Source organism: Scyliorhinus torazame, chromosome 2 (assembly GCF_047496885.1).
Source record: "Scyliorhinus torazame isolate Kashiwa2021f chromosome 2, sScyTor2.1, whole genome shotgun sequence".
Classification (NCBI taxonomy): Eukaryota; Metazoa; Chordata; class Chondrichthyes; order Carcharhiniformes; family Scyliorhinidae; genus Scyliorhinus; species Scyliorhinus torazame.
In genome coordinates, this window is record NC_092708.1 from 160,732,825 (window position 1) to 160,747,094 (window position 14,270).

Genomic DNA, 14,270 nt, shown 5'->3' on the forward strand with positions numbered 1-14,270 from the left:
ATCAAGAATTTATTTAACTCCGCCTTAAGCATATTCAATTAAATGACTTCCACTGCTCTCTGGGGAAGAAAATTCCACAGGTTAATGACTCGGAGGAAAAAAATCCTCATCTCTGTCTTAAAGGGGTGACTCCATTGTTTTTAAACTGTGTTTCCTAGTTCTAGTCTCTCCCACAAAGGGAAGTGTCCTCCCTGTCAAGTCCCCTCAGGGACTTTTTCCCTGACTTATATTTCAATAAGATCACCTCTCAAGGGCTGCAAGTGGTGTAGTGGTTAGCACTGCTGCGTCACAGTGCTGAGGATCCGGGTTCGATCCCGGCCTTGGGTCACTGTCCGTGTGGAGTTTGTATATTCTCTTTTTTTAAAATAAATTTAGAGTAGCCAATTATTTTTCTTTTTTTTCCAATTAAGGGGCAATTTAGCGTGACCAATCCACCTAACCAGCACATCTTTGGGTTGTAGGGGTGAAACCCACGCAGACATGGGGAGAATGTGCAGAGTTTGTATATTCTCCCTGTGTCTGCGTGGGTCTCACCCCCAAACCCCAAAGATGTGCAGGGTAGGTGGGCTGGCCACGCTAAATTGCCCCTTAAATGGAAAATTTTAAAAGAAATCAACTCTCATTCTTCTAAACTCCAATGGATACAGGCCAAACCTGTTTGTTAGATCCAAGGTAAGCAGCCATGCCTAAACAGTAGTTCAGAAAAACACAAAGAGATTTATTACTAGTTACAGTCAAACATAACCACTGGCTGGAGGGTCGCCTTTTTATACTAGAGGGGCTACTCCTGTGACGGGGAAGCCCCATCCCATTACAGGGGAGTTCATATTCCCCGGAGGGCAAAGGAAACCTGGTTCCTATCCCGTGACCTCTGCCGGGGTTATAACACCCCCGCCACATCCCCCCCTCCGAAGTCCGGAGTCGTGTCCATGTCCATCGAAACCTGTCCTGGACCTCTGGTCCATTTAGGTCAGGGTTGACGCTCTGGCATGGCTTCTGTTGGCCTGGGGGCATGTATCGGCCTGGAGAACGGCTTGTGTGATGACCGCCGTGGTGGAGGCGCTGTTGTCAGCATGACGGAAGTTGCTATTGAAGGTGCCTCGGATGGGGGCAGAGTGTATATCCCGGTCCCTAACTCACAGCTGAGTGGATCCTCGCCCAACAGCTTGGTGTCCTCAGTTGGGGGACTTTTGGCTGCGGCCACAGTGGGCCTGAGCCGGTGATGATGCCAACAGGGACAGTGGGGCCAGTGGTGAGCCTGGCACAGCTGGGACCACGGTGGGCGGGGGTGCGGCTGCTAGCCAGGGATGTCCTGCATGCAGCTTCGAAGGTGATCCACGTGGCAATTGGATTCCCGCCCTTGTGCCCTGACATTGTAGGATACCAGCTCGGTGGCCGCCAAGATGACACCGGGACCCAAACGGCCCCATCGCCGAAGTTTTGGATATGGTCGGCGTCGCTGGAAGTGAACCTCGTCAGTGGATGGTGACCTGCGTCAATCTTGGACTGATCCTGGTTCTGGCAGACCCTCCCAGCTAGATCAGGGATGACCAAGCTCAAGCGTGCATGGAGTCAATGGCCCATCAAGAGGTCCGCTGGTGCGACGCCCAATGTGGCATGCGATGTCATGCGATTTAATAAAAAGGAAATGCGCCAAGCGAATGTCCCAGTATCCAGTCGTCAGCTTCTTCATGCCCAGCTTAAATGTTTGGACCGCGCTCTCGGCCAGTCCATTTGAAGCCGGGTGGTAGGGAGCAGTCTACACGTGACAAATCCCATTTGCGGAGGTTAATGCCGCGCTTGTAATCGCCATGGCGTTATCGGATACCAGTACCTTGGGAATTCCTCGTGCATACCTAAAGTCTGATGTAGCTTTTCCTAGGTGGCCCAGGCACTTGTCGTCTGCACTCGCACCACTTCCAGCCACTTAAGAGTGAGCGTCTACCAGGTCTATCAGGCATCATGGCCTCTTGGAAGTGGCCGGCAAAGTCGACATGAATCCAGGCCCAAGGCCTTCAGGGCCGGGGTAATCATGATGCACCTGAGGGCATCGCTGGGCTACTCGTTCAATGTCCGTGTCGATGCCGGACCACCAGATGTAGCTCCAGGCAAGTATCTTGATTTTAGACACTCTCGGGTATTCATTATGGAGGTATAGTAAAAGCGATGCATGCCCATGCTCAAGGACCACCATGCGGGTGCCCCACAAGAGCATGCCATCTTTGATGTTCAGTTCTTGCATCTTCCCCGTATAAGTCTTTAGATCCTCAGGCAGAGCCTGATGTTAGGCCCCATACTGCACCATGTGCCTGAGGCGGGAGAGCTGTGGGGCAGTCTGGGTTCAGCCAAGGGTGCGAGATGCTGTGACTGGCAGTGAGTCCATGAAATGGTGGGCAGCTATGCCCTTATTGACTGTGGCGGGAGTAGTTGATCCAGTGGGCAACGTTAGGCGGCTCAAAGTGTTTGCGTGGGGTATGTGGGCCCCGGAGAGGTGTTCCAATACATAGTCATGCGCTGCCAGTAATAGCGTCCAGCACTGTACGCAGGCAGAGGCTACGGGAGGAATCGCGCGATCCCCCTTGAAATAATAATAATCTTTATTGTCACAAGTAGGCTTACATTAACACTACAATTAAGTTACTATGAAAAGCCCCTAGTCGCCACATTCCGGCGCCTGTTCGGGTACACAGAGGGAGAATTCAGAATATCCAAATTACCAAACAGCACGTCTTTCGGGACTGGGGCTGGTTTAGCACACTGGGCTAAATAGCTGGCTTTTAAAGCAGACCAAGGCAGGCCAGCAGCACAGTTCAATTCCCGTACCAGCCTCCCCGAACAGGTGCCGGAATGAGGCGACTAGGGGCTTTTCACAGTAACTTCATTTGAAGTCTACTTGTGACAATAAGCGATTTTCATTTTCATTTCACTTGTGGGAGGAAACCGGAGCACCCGGAGGAAACCCACACAGACGGGGGGAGAACATGCAGACTCCACACAGACAGTGACCCAAGCCAGGAATAAAGAGCCCCAGAAGGGGCTTGTGGTTCCTCAGGATGGTGAAGTGGTGTCCGTAGACGTACTGGTGGAATTTTATTATGCTGAATACCGCAGCCAGTCCTTCTTTCTCCTCTTGTGCACACAGTTTCTCCATGGCGGACAATGTCTTTGTCGCAAATGCGATAGGTTGCACGGAACCATCTTCCATTATGTAGGCCGGCACAGCCCTAACACTGTAAGGGGATGCATCGCAGGTCAGTAAGAGTGGCCTAGAGGGGTCAAAATGAGTAAGCAGTCTGGAAGAGGAAAGCTGTTGTTTTACTCTGGCAAACGCTGTCTGTTGCTCGGTGCCCCACTCCCAGGGTTGTCCTTTCTTTAGTAGTCTATGGAGGGGAGCCAATATCGTGGCCAACCCGAAAGAAATTTCACATAATAATTGACCAGCCCAGGAAAGCCCAAAGTTCCGTTGGCCCCTCTGGCACCGGGGTTTAGCAGATGGCCTGGACCTGCGCCCCATGGGATACAGACCGTGGCGGTCCACGCGGTACCCAAGGTACACCACCTCGGCTGCGTCAAAGACACACTTCGCTCAGCGGAGGCAAATGCCAGCCGCCTCAAAGCATTGTAGCACTTCTGCCAAATTGTGGAGGTGACCCTGGTCCGACAAACCGATTATCAACACATCGTCTAAGTAGACTGCCACATGTGGTAACCTCTGTAAGATGTTTTCCACGATCCTCTGAAATATTGCGGTTGAAGGTTTGCCGACTAATGACAGACATGGCAGCCCTGTATCGAGTTCCATGCGAGTCGTGTGGCCGCTCACTTGGAGTGACATTTGGATGGGTGCGATTCTTGGTGCTGCCAAACAATGTAGTTGTTGGTACTGTTCCGTATTGTCATCCATGTAGTGGGCCCTGTCACGAGGGGCGGTGCAGAGGGTGGGCAGCTCCTCATGGTGCCTTCTGTGTCCCGGATCTCTGCTTCCCGCTGCAATTGCTGTAGACCAGTAATTATACTCCCGGTCCTCCTAGTCAGGGGAAAAGGTGCGGTGGTGTTCCCGGGGTATAGTCCAGCGTCTCGCCCCGAGTCTGTTGGTGGCCCAGTGCTGGGGAACTGGTTCTTTGGTCCTAGCGTGCTGTGCACGGGCCTATTTTGGCACCCTAAATTAAACACCAACATCCCCTGGAGTTCTTGGACTCCCTGTTCGGCGTTTTCCCTAGATACTACAATTTCCACGGCTCTTTGAAGGTCTAAATGAACCTTGGCTAGTAGTTTTCTTTGCGTGGCCACATTGCAGATGCCACATACTAACCGGTCATGTAATGCTTCACCCAGGGTTGGGCCAAACTCACAGGTCTCAGCTAGTTTCCTGAGGCGAACCAGAAATTAACTGATTGGGCCTGGGCGGCAGTGTGGAACTGGAAAAGGCAGCTTCAGGTCGAAATGCTCCTCCACCAAGGCTACCACAGAGGCAAACGTGCGGGTGTCCAGAGAGTCTGGATGGCTAAGTCTTTTTCCAATGCTATATGTGGACCAACTGCATGTACTGTCCGTATTCATCCGTACCTGAATGACTCCATCTTCCGATATGCAGCATGGTGATAGCTTCCAGTGGGGCCTGACGAGGTCTCGACGAGGTGGACCAAGTGCATAGCAACCGGTGTTGAAGGCAGTTCCACTGAATCGCCAGTGATAGGTCGAGGTAAGCAGTCACGCATAAACGGTAGTTCAGAAAAGCACAAAGAGGTTTATTACTAGTTACAGTCAAACACCACCACTTCCCACAGAGTCTCCTTCCCTGACCTGCACCCAGGTCGGAGTTTTTATACTAGAGGGGCTACTCCTGTTATGGGGAAGCCCCGCCTCATTACAGGGGAAGTTTATATTCTCCTAAGGACACGGGAAACCTGATGGTTTCTATCCCGTGACCTCCGCTGGGGTCATAATGCCGTTTAACCTTTCCTCAGGGTCCGTTCGGAGGGTCGGTGATGACTCGATGGGCCAAATGGTCTCCTTCTGCACTGTTGGGATTCCATGAATCTCGGGTCAGCCCCTTCCGCCCTCTGACCTAATTGGGGAGTGGTTTGCTGCTGCTGGAGGATTGATGAGGGGCCTTTCCTGTGATGAAGTCGGCCTTGCCACCATGGTTCCTGCCACAATGGGCTGTATTAAATCAGCCTATGAGTATGCAAAGAACCAGAGGCTTCAAGAACAGGAGCGATTGAATAAACTCGGTTTGTTCTCACTGGAACGAAGGAGGTTGAGGGGCGACCTGATAGAGGTATACAAAATTATGAGGGGCATAGACAGAGTGGATAGTCAGAGGCTTTTCCCCAGGGTAGAGGGGTCAATTACTAGGGGGCATAGGTTTAAGGTGAGAGGGGCAAGGTTTAGAGTAGATGTACGAGGCAAGTTTTTTACGCAGAGGGTAGTGGGTACCTGGAACTCGCTACCGGAGGAGGTAGTGGAAGCAGGGACGATAGGGACATTTAAGGGGCATCTTGACAAATATATGAATAGGATGGGAATAGAAGGATACGGACCCAGGAAGTGTAGAAGATTGTAGTTTAGTCGGGCAGTATGGTCGGCACGGGCTTGGAGGGCCTGTTCCTGTGCTGTACATTTCTTTATTCTTTATTCTTTGTTCTTTGTAGTAGTCTAAAATTCCTCATAATTTGGACAATAGTCCACTAATATGTGAATATATAATGAGACAGAATAAACAAAACATGACTTAGAAATGGTTGGGTTTAAAAATACAGGGCTAGTTTTACCACTGAATTTAAACCCTGTCAGGTTTGTGAGCACCCTCACAGGGGAGTCCTTCAAAATCAGTGCCTGATCAAGGGACACAGCATCGGGCGGGAGGGAAACAAATGAAAGTCACAGCGTCTGACACCCTTGCACCCCCCCCCCCCCCCCACACTCCCTTTTGCCCCGACCCCCACCCCCCAATCCCGATCTCACCTTTTCTTTGGCCTGGCGTCCCTTGATGATCCTGGGCCTCTGGTGGGTACATTGCTGCCATTGATTCATAGAATCATAGAATTTACAGTGCAGAAGGAGGCCATTCGGCCCATCGAGTCTGCACCGGCTCTAGGCAAGAGCACCCTAACCTATTCCATGGCACTGGCTGAATGAGGAACATCCAGCCTCTGGTTGCCCACCGGCGACCTTAATGCCGGGGAAGGCTCGAAGGTGGCCATTCATTTGCCTGAAGGGCCTCCTTCATGGAGCTGGCGTGGGTTTCCTGCCGGTTCTCCATTCGGTGGACGAGATCTCCTTCAGCCCATCAGGATCCCAGCCACATTTAATGGTCCAATCAGAATTTCAGGGCGTGATCCAACGGCCACGCTGATCTCAAAAAGCAGTGCGCCACAGCGCAACATGACCAGTAAATGCTGGGAGAACCTGTCTATTTGGCTTGTCTCTCCTCGCAAAATCTAACATGATCTCTTGAGTCGTCGTGATGTGAAGCCCGGCCCAAGATCATGTTTGGTTTTGCGAGGAGTGACAAGCGGGTAGATCCCGGGGGCAGGGTCTCCCAGCATTTACCAGTCACGTTGCGCCGTGGTGCGCTGCTTTTTGAGCGCAACGTGGTCGATGGATCACACCCGAGAATTCTGATTTTTTGGCAAATCTGTATATTAGGGCGAGACAGCTGTCTCACTCGAATATGCAGTTCCCTGAGGTAACCCAGGCATTGGGATCTCAGATGAGTGCTGTTCATTACTGGTCTCCACAAACAGGGACTCGACAGAACAACACTCATGGGGTCTCTCAGGGGATTTGAGGCCACCAGATACTTGCCCTCTGGGCAGGGTGGCACCCTGGCAATGCTTGTGCCTACCTGGCACCCTGGCACTGCCAACCTTGCACCCTGATAGTGCCACCTGGGTGCCAGCCTGGCACTGCCAAGGTGCCCAAGTGGCACTTCCAGCTGGTATGGGCACTGGCAGGGTGCCAGGCTGGCAGTGTTAAGGTGCCAAGCTGGCATTTTTTGAGAATCGGTGATTGAGACCAGGGGGGTGCCCTCTGCATGTGAGGTGGGGTGCGGGGCAGGGCGGCAAGGACCCCCTGGGTGAGTTGGGGCTTTGGGGGTTTAGGGGTCACCTCCGGAGGTTGATGGATCTCTCCTGTCATGATATTCAAACACACACATCATGATAGACACACCAACAGACAAATCAGAACACACAACACCACAACCAATGACAGAAAGATATAAAAGCACAGACACGACCCCCGGTGGTCAGTATTAGCTGCAGAAGAGAACCAGGACACATCTGTTACCAAACACACTCAGGGAGACAGCACGTGCAGAGTATCCAGAACGAACTGTATTATAAGAGTTATAATAAAATAGAGTTGTACCACATACAACTGTGTTGGCTCATCTGTGCACCAGAGCACCCAACACCACATGGTACAGGAGTGGATCGATACCTGCCGGCATACCTCAGTGTACAGAGACAACCAGCAGTGCCCAGGCAAAATGATAGAGCTCCCGGTTCCGCAGGCGCTCCAGTGCTACGGCGATCTCCGCGAAAACTGGCGGCGATTCCGGCAAATGTTCGAATTGTTCCTGGTGGCAGCTGAACTCCAAGACCTGGATGATAGGGAAAAAATTGAATTTCTCCTCACCATCGCCGGTGCAAGGGCAAGAGAAATATTCACAAGGTTCAGGTTCTTCAGGAGGCAGCAAAGGTACGATTACCAGGCAGTCCTGGACAAATTCTCCAAGTACTGTGAAGAAAACGCAATCCAATCGGCAAATAAAGGTAAGAAAAGCTGCAGTACTCACCTCGTGGCTGGGATCCCGGAGCCCGAATTCCCAGAAGCCAAAATCCCGGGCCTGAGAGAAGGCTGGGTCGAGGTCGGCGGCCATCTTGCTAAAGGTATAACGCTAGCACAGTTGCGCGAGCAGTGCGCAGAACCGGAAGTATCGTTTGCGCATGCGCGAGATGCTGCGCATGCGCAGTCAAGAAAACGGCCATCGGTAAAGGAACAGCGATCTGAGCATGCGCAGTCGCTTCCTACGTGCTACATACCGAGCGTCAGGATGTCAGAGGCCCCAGACTGCACCAATTTAAAAGGGAAATGTCCCAAATCCAATTTAAAAGGGAAACGTCCCAAATCAAAAAAACAAAAATCTGTTAAAGCTGTAAAACAACCTTCCCTCACCTGGAATGACAGCACAGTGCCGCAAATTGACCCAGGAGATGAATTTGACCTCCGAAGAACCCTCCGACAAGCAGTTACCTACGCACAAGCCGATGATTCCGACCTTGAATACTTCGATGACGATCTTTACAGTGTTTCCGGACCTCGCGAGCCCAATGATAGCTCCGTGGTCCTATATGACTATGACTCGGACGAACCTTTCGTGTTGCATATTGGCGGCCCCCACATTGAATCCGACGCAGATGCGGATTCATTTTTCGGATTTGAGGATCTTCAATCCAGCAGATATGACGTTCCAACTTATCAGTACCGGATGATGCTGCAGCCTGACATTAACAGACAGGGAGCGGTGCAAGCACACGGAGAGTGCCCTGCTGCCACACAGAGCGTGGTCCACGTCCCGCTCAACGTTCCCGACTCTATGAAAGAAGACATGCAAGACTCCAGAGTGCAGTCCTCGCATGAACCAGACATGACTCCAGTGTCACAAGCTTCCACAACAAGCTCGTGGACAGACTCCACAATTGCAGAAATGCAAGACTCCAGAGCGCAGTCCTTGCACGGACAAGAAGTGACTCCAGTGTCACAAGCCTCCACAGAGAGCTCGTGGACAGCCTCCACGATAGAAGCAACGCAAGACTCCAGAGCGCAGTCCTTGCACGAACAAGAAGTGACTCCAGTGTCACAAGCCTCCACAGAGAGCTCGTGGACAGCCTCCACGATAGAAGCAACGCAAGACTCCAGAGCGCAGTCCTTGCACGAACAAGAAGTGACTCCAGTGTCACAAGCCTCCACAGAGAGCTCGTGGACGGACTCCACGATGGAAGGAACGCAAGACTCCAGAGCGCAGTCCTTGCAGGAACAAGACCATGAGGGTCTAGCAACCTCTCCTGACCAACCAGCGGCAGACGATGCAAGTCTGCCATGCTCACGTGAACAGCAAGAAGGCTATAACAGCCTACCATGCTCCACTACACAGCAGCATGAACATGACGGTCTCTCATGCTACAATGAAGGGCACAGCGCTGAAGACTGTTCAAGCCCAACTGAAGACAAGCCAAAGGAATCGCCTCGTCCAAGCCCGAAGAAAAAAGGTTTATGCGCTGACCTTCAGGATCATTATAGCCGAACAGAGATTAATAATGCTGCACGGCCACAGAAGGATGCTGAGGATTTGCTAACGAAATTAATTGAATGTTTAACTTGCAAGGAGCAGACTGAGAATTGCCAGTGTTTTAGTACGGATCGAAAAAATGGACAAGACATTGATCCTCAGGTAATGGAAATAACACAACCTGAATCATATCTACAGCAGGGACAAATGTCTCCCTTCAACACAACACCGCAAAATCCCAACTTCGGAGACCAGCAGTTAGTCAGTAATGACTCTTCAAACCTTGAGGGGAACATTAATTGCATTGAACCTATACACGCTCCACTGATTATTGAGCAGAACATTGGAGCAAGAATCCTGAGGACACCGACATCGAGTAGCCAGATAACGAATTTAAAACCCACAGCAGTTTCAAGTGAACCAAGTGTGCTTTCCACTAATGGTGAAGATGCAGATAAGGTCGACCCGATTATCCATTGTACCACACTAACCCCAGTGATTAAGCAGTTATGTATGGGGAGTATAATGTGGGCAATTGAGAACAGTAAAAGAGAGACTGTGACCATGCCAGTCCCAGCAAAATCAGACCCAGAGACCATGAAGGCATGTACATTAGACAAAGATACATATGAGGCACCTGAGAAGAAACGTGAAACGGAATGTTCTTTGGAAAATAGTACAATGTCGATAGAAACATTGGATCCTATATTCGAGACCATACCTATGGGAGAATTTGGGGGTAATAAACAAGGTTCTGCAATGTCTGGGGGAAGATTTAAAATTCCAAAGAAGAAAAGCCCAAATGAAGGACAACGGCAAGACAATGACAGTCCACCGACATGGTGTGCACCACCAGATGAAAACTCTGACAATTTACCCAACCCTAGTGAACAGCAAGCTGCTAATGAGGATCTATCCACGGGATGTGAGACGAGTGACGACAGCATCCCACTTCCCATGCAAAAGGTGCAAGGTGACAGACCTCGCCTAGTGCGTACCGAGGCACTCGACGATCACGGTGGGACCACTGACGACTGCGGTGGCAGCGCACCGCTTCCACCCTCGATGGCTCGACCCTCTCCACTGGTTGGTGCATTCCTGCATGTTCCGACTCCAGAAGTGCAGCTTCAGGGAATCTCGGCTGCCTCCAGTGAACCTGTTGGGACTCCGGACGGGGGGCATCGACGGAAGGCAGACCGGACTCCAGATGGGGAGCAGCCAAGCGCCGACTCTGATTCGCGCACGCCAGACCTTGCTCCGGACGGGCGGTGTCGCGGCCTCGGTGATGGCACGCTCAGGGTGACGGCGGATGCCACGGCGACAGGGAATGGATCGCGTGGCAGTCCCACTGGGTCGGCAGTGGCAACCAGCACCGGCGGTCCAAGATGGACACACCAATTCGCGCCATCGCCAGACGTTGATGCGAGCAACAATTCTCTCTCCAAGGCGACATGCTTTGACGTTTCTCTGCGGAGTCGCCCTTCCGGCACAGCAGGTGGCCGGAACCAGCATACACGGTCTCGGCCAACTTCCACATCTGGCACAGTCATCGCCTTGCATGATATTAGTGATGGTGCTACTTCGATGGCAACGACCCATCGGCTACAAGATGCCGTCCACCACAAACATAAAAAGAAAAAGACTCCACCTTGTTCCTGGCATGCAGGGCGGATGGATTGGTGCGTAGGCGCAATCAGCGAGCTTTGCGCCGCCTTCCACGCTCGCAACTGAACCGTACGCACACGCCGGATCCTCCACTGGTTCCCAAGGATGACTTCGTGGAGATGCCACGGATCATGCCCCTTCCATCGCCACCAGAACCAAACCACAGCCAAGGCATCACTAACAAAAATGTTGAATGTTATATTTGCACGAATGAAAAAACCAAGCACTGCACGAAGTACAACAAATGGTAAAGTAGAGACTTCGGCAACAGCATCACCTCCAACAGTCCAAGGTGAACCAGTGTGACCCCAAATCTCCACAGCTGAACCGGCTTGAGGACCAGCCCATTCTTGAGGCGGTCACCCATTAGACTGGACTTATAACGCTGTTCATACGTTCAAAAAGTCAAACACTTCTGTATTATAACCTGTTGTTGTTTATTGTTCCAGATATCGTCTGACCAGACCAATGTTCAAGTTTTTTTTTTTTTTCTCTCGCATCCAAGTTTTGTTATGGTACAACCTTGTTAGTGTGACGTACCCGACATCGCCCCATGTAAATAGTTACGTCATATACACACGCTGTACATAACACACACACACACTCTTCGATGCACTCACAACACAATTATATCTATAACCACGTAGGCACATATCTTTGTAAAAAGGGGGGATGTCATGATATTCAAACACACACATCATGATAGACACACCAACAGACAAATCAGAACACACAACACCACAACCAATGACAGAAAGATATAAAGGCACAGACACGACCCCCGGTGGTCAGTATTAGCTGCAGAAGAGAACCAGGACACATCTGTTACCAAACACACTCAGGGAGACAGCACGTGCAGAGTATCCAGAACGAACTGTATTATAAGAGTTATAATAAAATAGAGTTGTACCACATACAACTGTGTTGGCTCATCTGTGCACCAGAGCACCCAACACCACATCTCCCTGCACTGAGGAGTTTTGGTGAGCATGGCTCCTCAGTGCAGGAAATGAGACTAAGTGCGGCCCCCACAGCATGTTCCCCGTTGAGGCCCCGTATCATAGCGTTGCATTTCTCGGTGCTGCAACATTGGGAAACATGCGGCTAAACACGCTCGCTATGGGATATAGTTCCCATTTGGTTTGATCGCGTCCCTAGTCTCCAATTCCTTCTAGGTGGTGCATACAAAACATCTTTGAAATTTATCAAAACTCATCCGTGGTCTTTGAATAGATGCTCCACTACTCTTTATTCCTGTTTCTATGCCCTTTTCTGGGTATTACTGAAACACTTTCTAACATGCAGCCAAGATTGTTGATTGCAAGAGGTTACATTCAATTGTTGGACAACCTTGATGCTTTGCTTGTCCACATGACTCTTACAAGGTGGGAATGTTTCAATTTATCTGGGGCGGGGGTGTGGTGATACAATGCTAATCAATCACTCGCCACCTCACACACACAACACATTTATCATTTTTAATAACAAATAGTTTGAAAGCAATTTTCTCTGCAATACCTTTTAGACATTCCTTCAAACTAATAACATTATTGTATCCAGCACAGATTTCACCGTACTTGCAATTGCTTCCCAATGTAAATTTTGATAAAATATGTATTTACCCTTCATTGTTTCCCAGGCTATGAATGAATCCACCAATGACATGCCACTTTTATAATAAGATGTTGTAATTTCCAGCCAATCTGCTTCCAGGGTACAGATGGTTTGGCCTTTCCTTGTTACTCTGAGAGCTGCATTGCCTTCATGGTAGGACCGCCCACTGAAGTCTTCATCACAAACATTGAAAACAGCAAACAGCTTCAAATCTAGAGCACAAAAAAACAATGAACATAGCAAGGCAACAGATGAAATATACTCTACCTAGAGAGCTACAATTCAAAAGCTAGTTTAGTAATAGAATGGGTAACTTCAACTCGCACTGAGAAACTGATGGGTTTGGATTAACATCCGATTTTTACACAAGAACATAAGAACATAAGAACTAGGAGCAGGAGTAGGCCATCTGGCCCCTCGAGCCTGCTCCACCATTCAATGAGATCATGGCTGATCTTTTGTGGACTCAGCTCCACTTTCCGGCCCGAACACCATAACCCTTAATCCCTTTATTCTTCAAAAAACTATCTATCCTTATCTTAAAAACATTTAATGAATGAGCCTCTACTGCTTCACTGGGCAAGGAATTCCATAGATTCACAACCCTTTGGGTGAAGAAGTTCCTCCTAAACTCAGTCCTAAATCTACTTCCCCTTATTTTGAGGCTATGCCCCCTAGTTCTGCTTTCACCCGCCAGTGGAAACAACCTGCCCGCATCTATCCTATCTATTCCCTTCATAATCTTAAATGTTTCCATAAGATCTGGGATTAACCTAGTGAATAGAGGATGCTGGAAATATTCTGCAGGTCTGGCAGCATCTTTAGGAATACAAAGCAGAGTTAATGTTTTGTGTCCATTTGGTTCTTCATCAGAACAGAAGAGAGTTCTGACAAAGAGCCAAATTGACTTGAAACGTTAACCTTGCTTCCTCTCCTTAAAGATACTGCGAGGCCTGCTGAATTTTTACAACATCCTCTGATCTTGTTTCAGATTCCAGCATCCGCAGTATTTTAGTTATTATCTTTGTGTTTTTCCAACATAGCTAGCTCAATGGGTCGAATGGCTTCCTTCTACACTGTAGGATTTTTATGGTTCTATGAACACAAATGATACTTGGGGGGGACTTCTGATGGTGGCAAGTATGGAGATGTCACACACGAGGCGGCTCCCACCAGGGTACTTGCTTTTGGCCATTTTGGGGGGATTTAAAAAAAAATATTTTATTGAAGGCATTTTCAATATATACACAATTAAGAAGTACAAAAGCCAACTGCAGCAAAGGGAAACAACAAACCCCTTGCTTCTTGCAACCCCCACTTACCCTGCTGCCACCTGGCACCTGCCCCCCACTTCCAATTTTTCACACCATCAAAACAAAAATAAAACAAACTCACCTACTCTTCCCCCACCGCCGCTGATGATTCAATACTCCTTAAAGAAGTCGATGATTTGATTTAATTTGATTTATTGTCACATGTACCGAAGTACAGTGAAAAGTATTTTTCTGCTGCCGAGGGAACGTACACAGTACGTACATAGCAGACAAAAGAATAATCAACAGAGAACATTGACAAATGGTACATCGACAAACAGTGATTGGTTACAGTGCGGAACAAGAGGCCAAACAAAGCAAAGGAACAGCTTCCACCTCGAGCTTCCCTCCCCAAAACCTTGAATAGCAACCTTCATCTT

General features: G+C 49.6%; 1 protein-coding gene across 1 annotated transcript in view; it reads right to left on the minus strand.

Annotated features, from left to right (window-relative positions):
• The window catches only part of rftn2 (raftlin family member 2), a 194,688-nt gene that overhangs the window by 76,074 nt on the left and 104,344 nt on the right, over nt 1-14,270 (minus strand). The window contains exon 6 of the mRNA XM_072478922.1: nt 12,586-12,789. Within this exon, the coding sequence (XP_072335023.1) occupies nt 12,586-12,789 (204 nt within the window). The remainder of the gene's footprint in view (nt 1-12,585; nt 12,790-14,270) is intronic.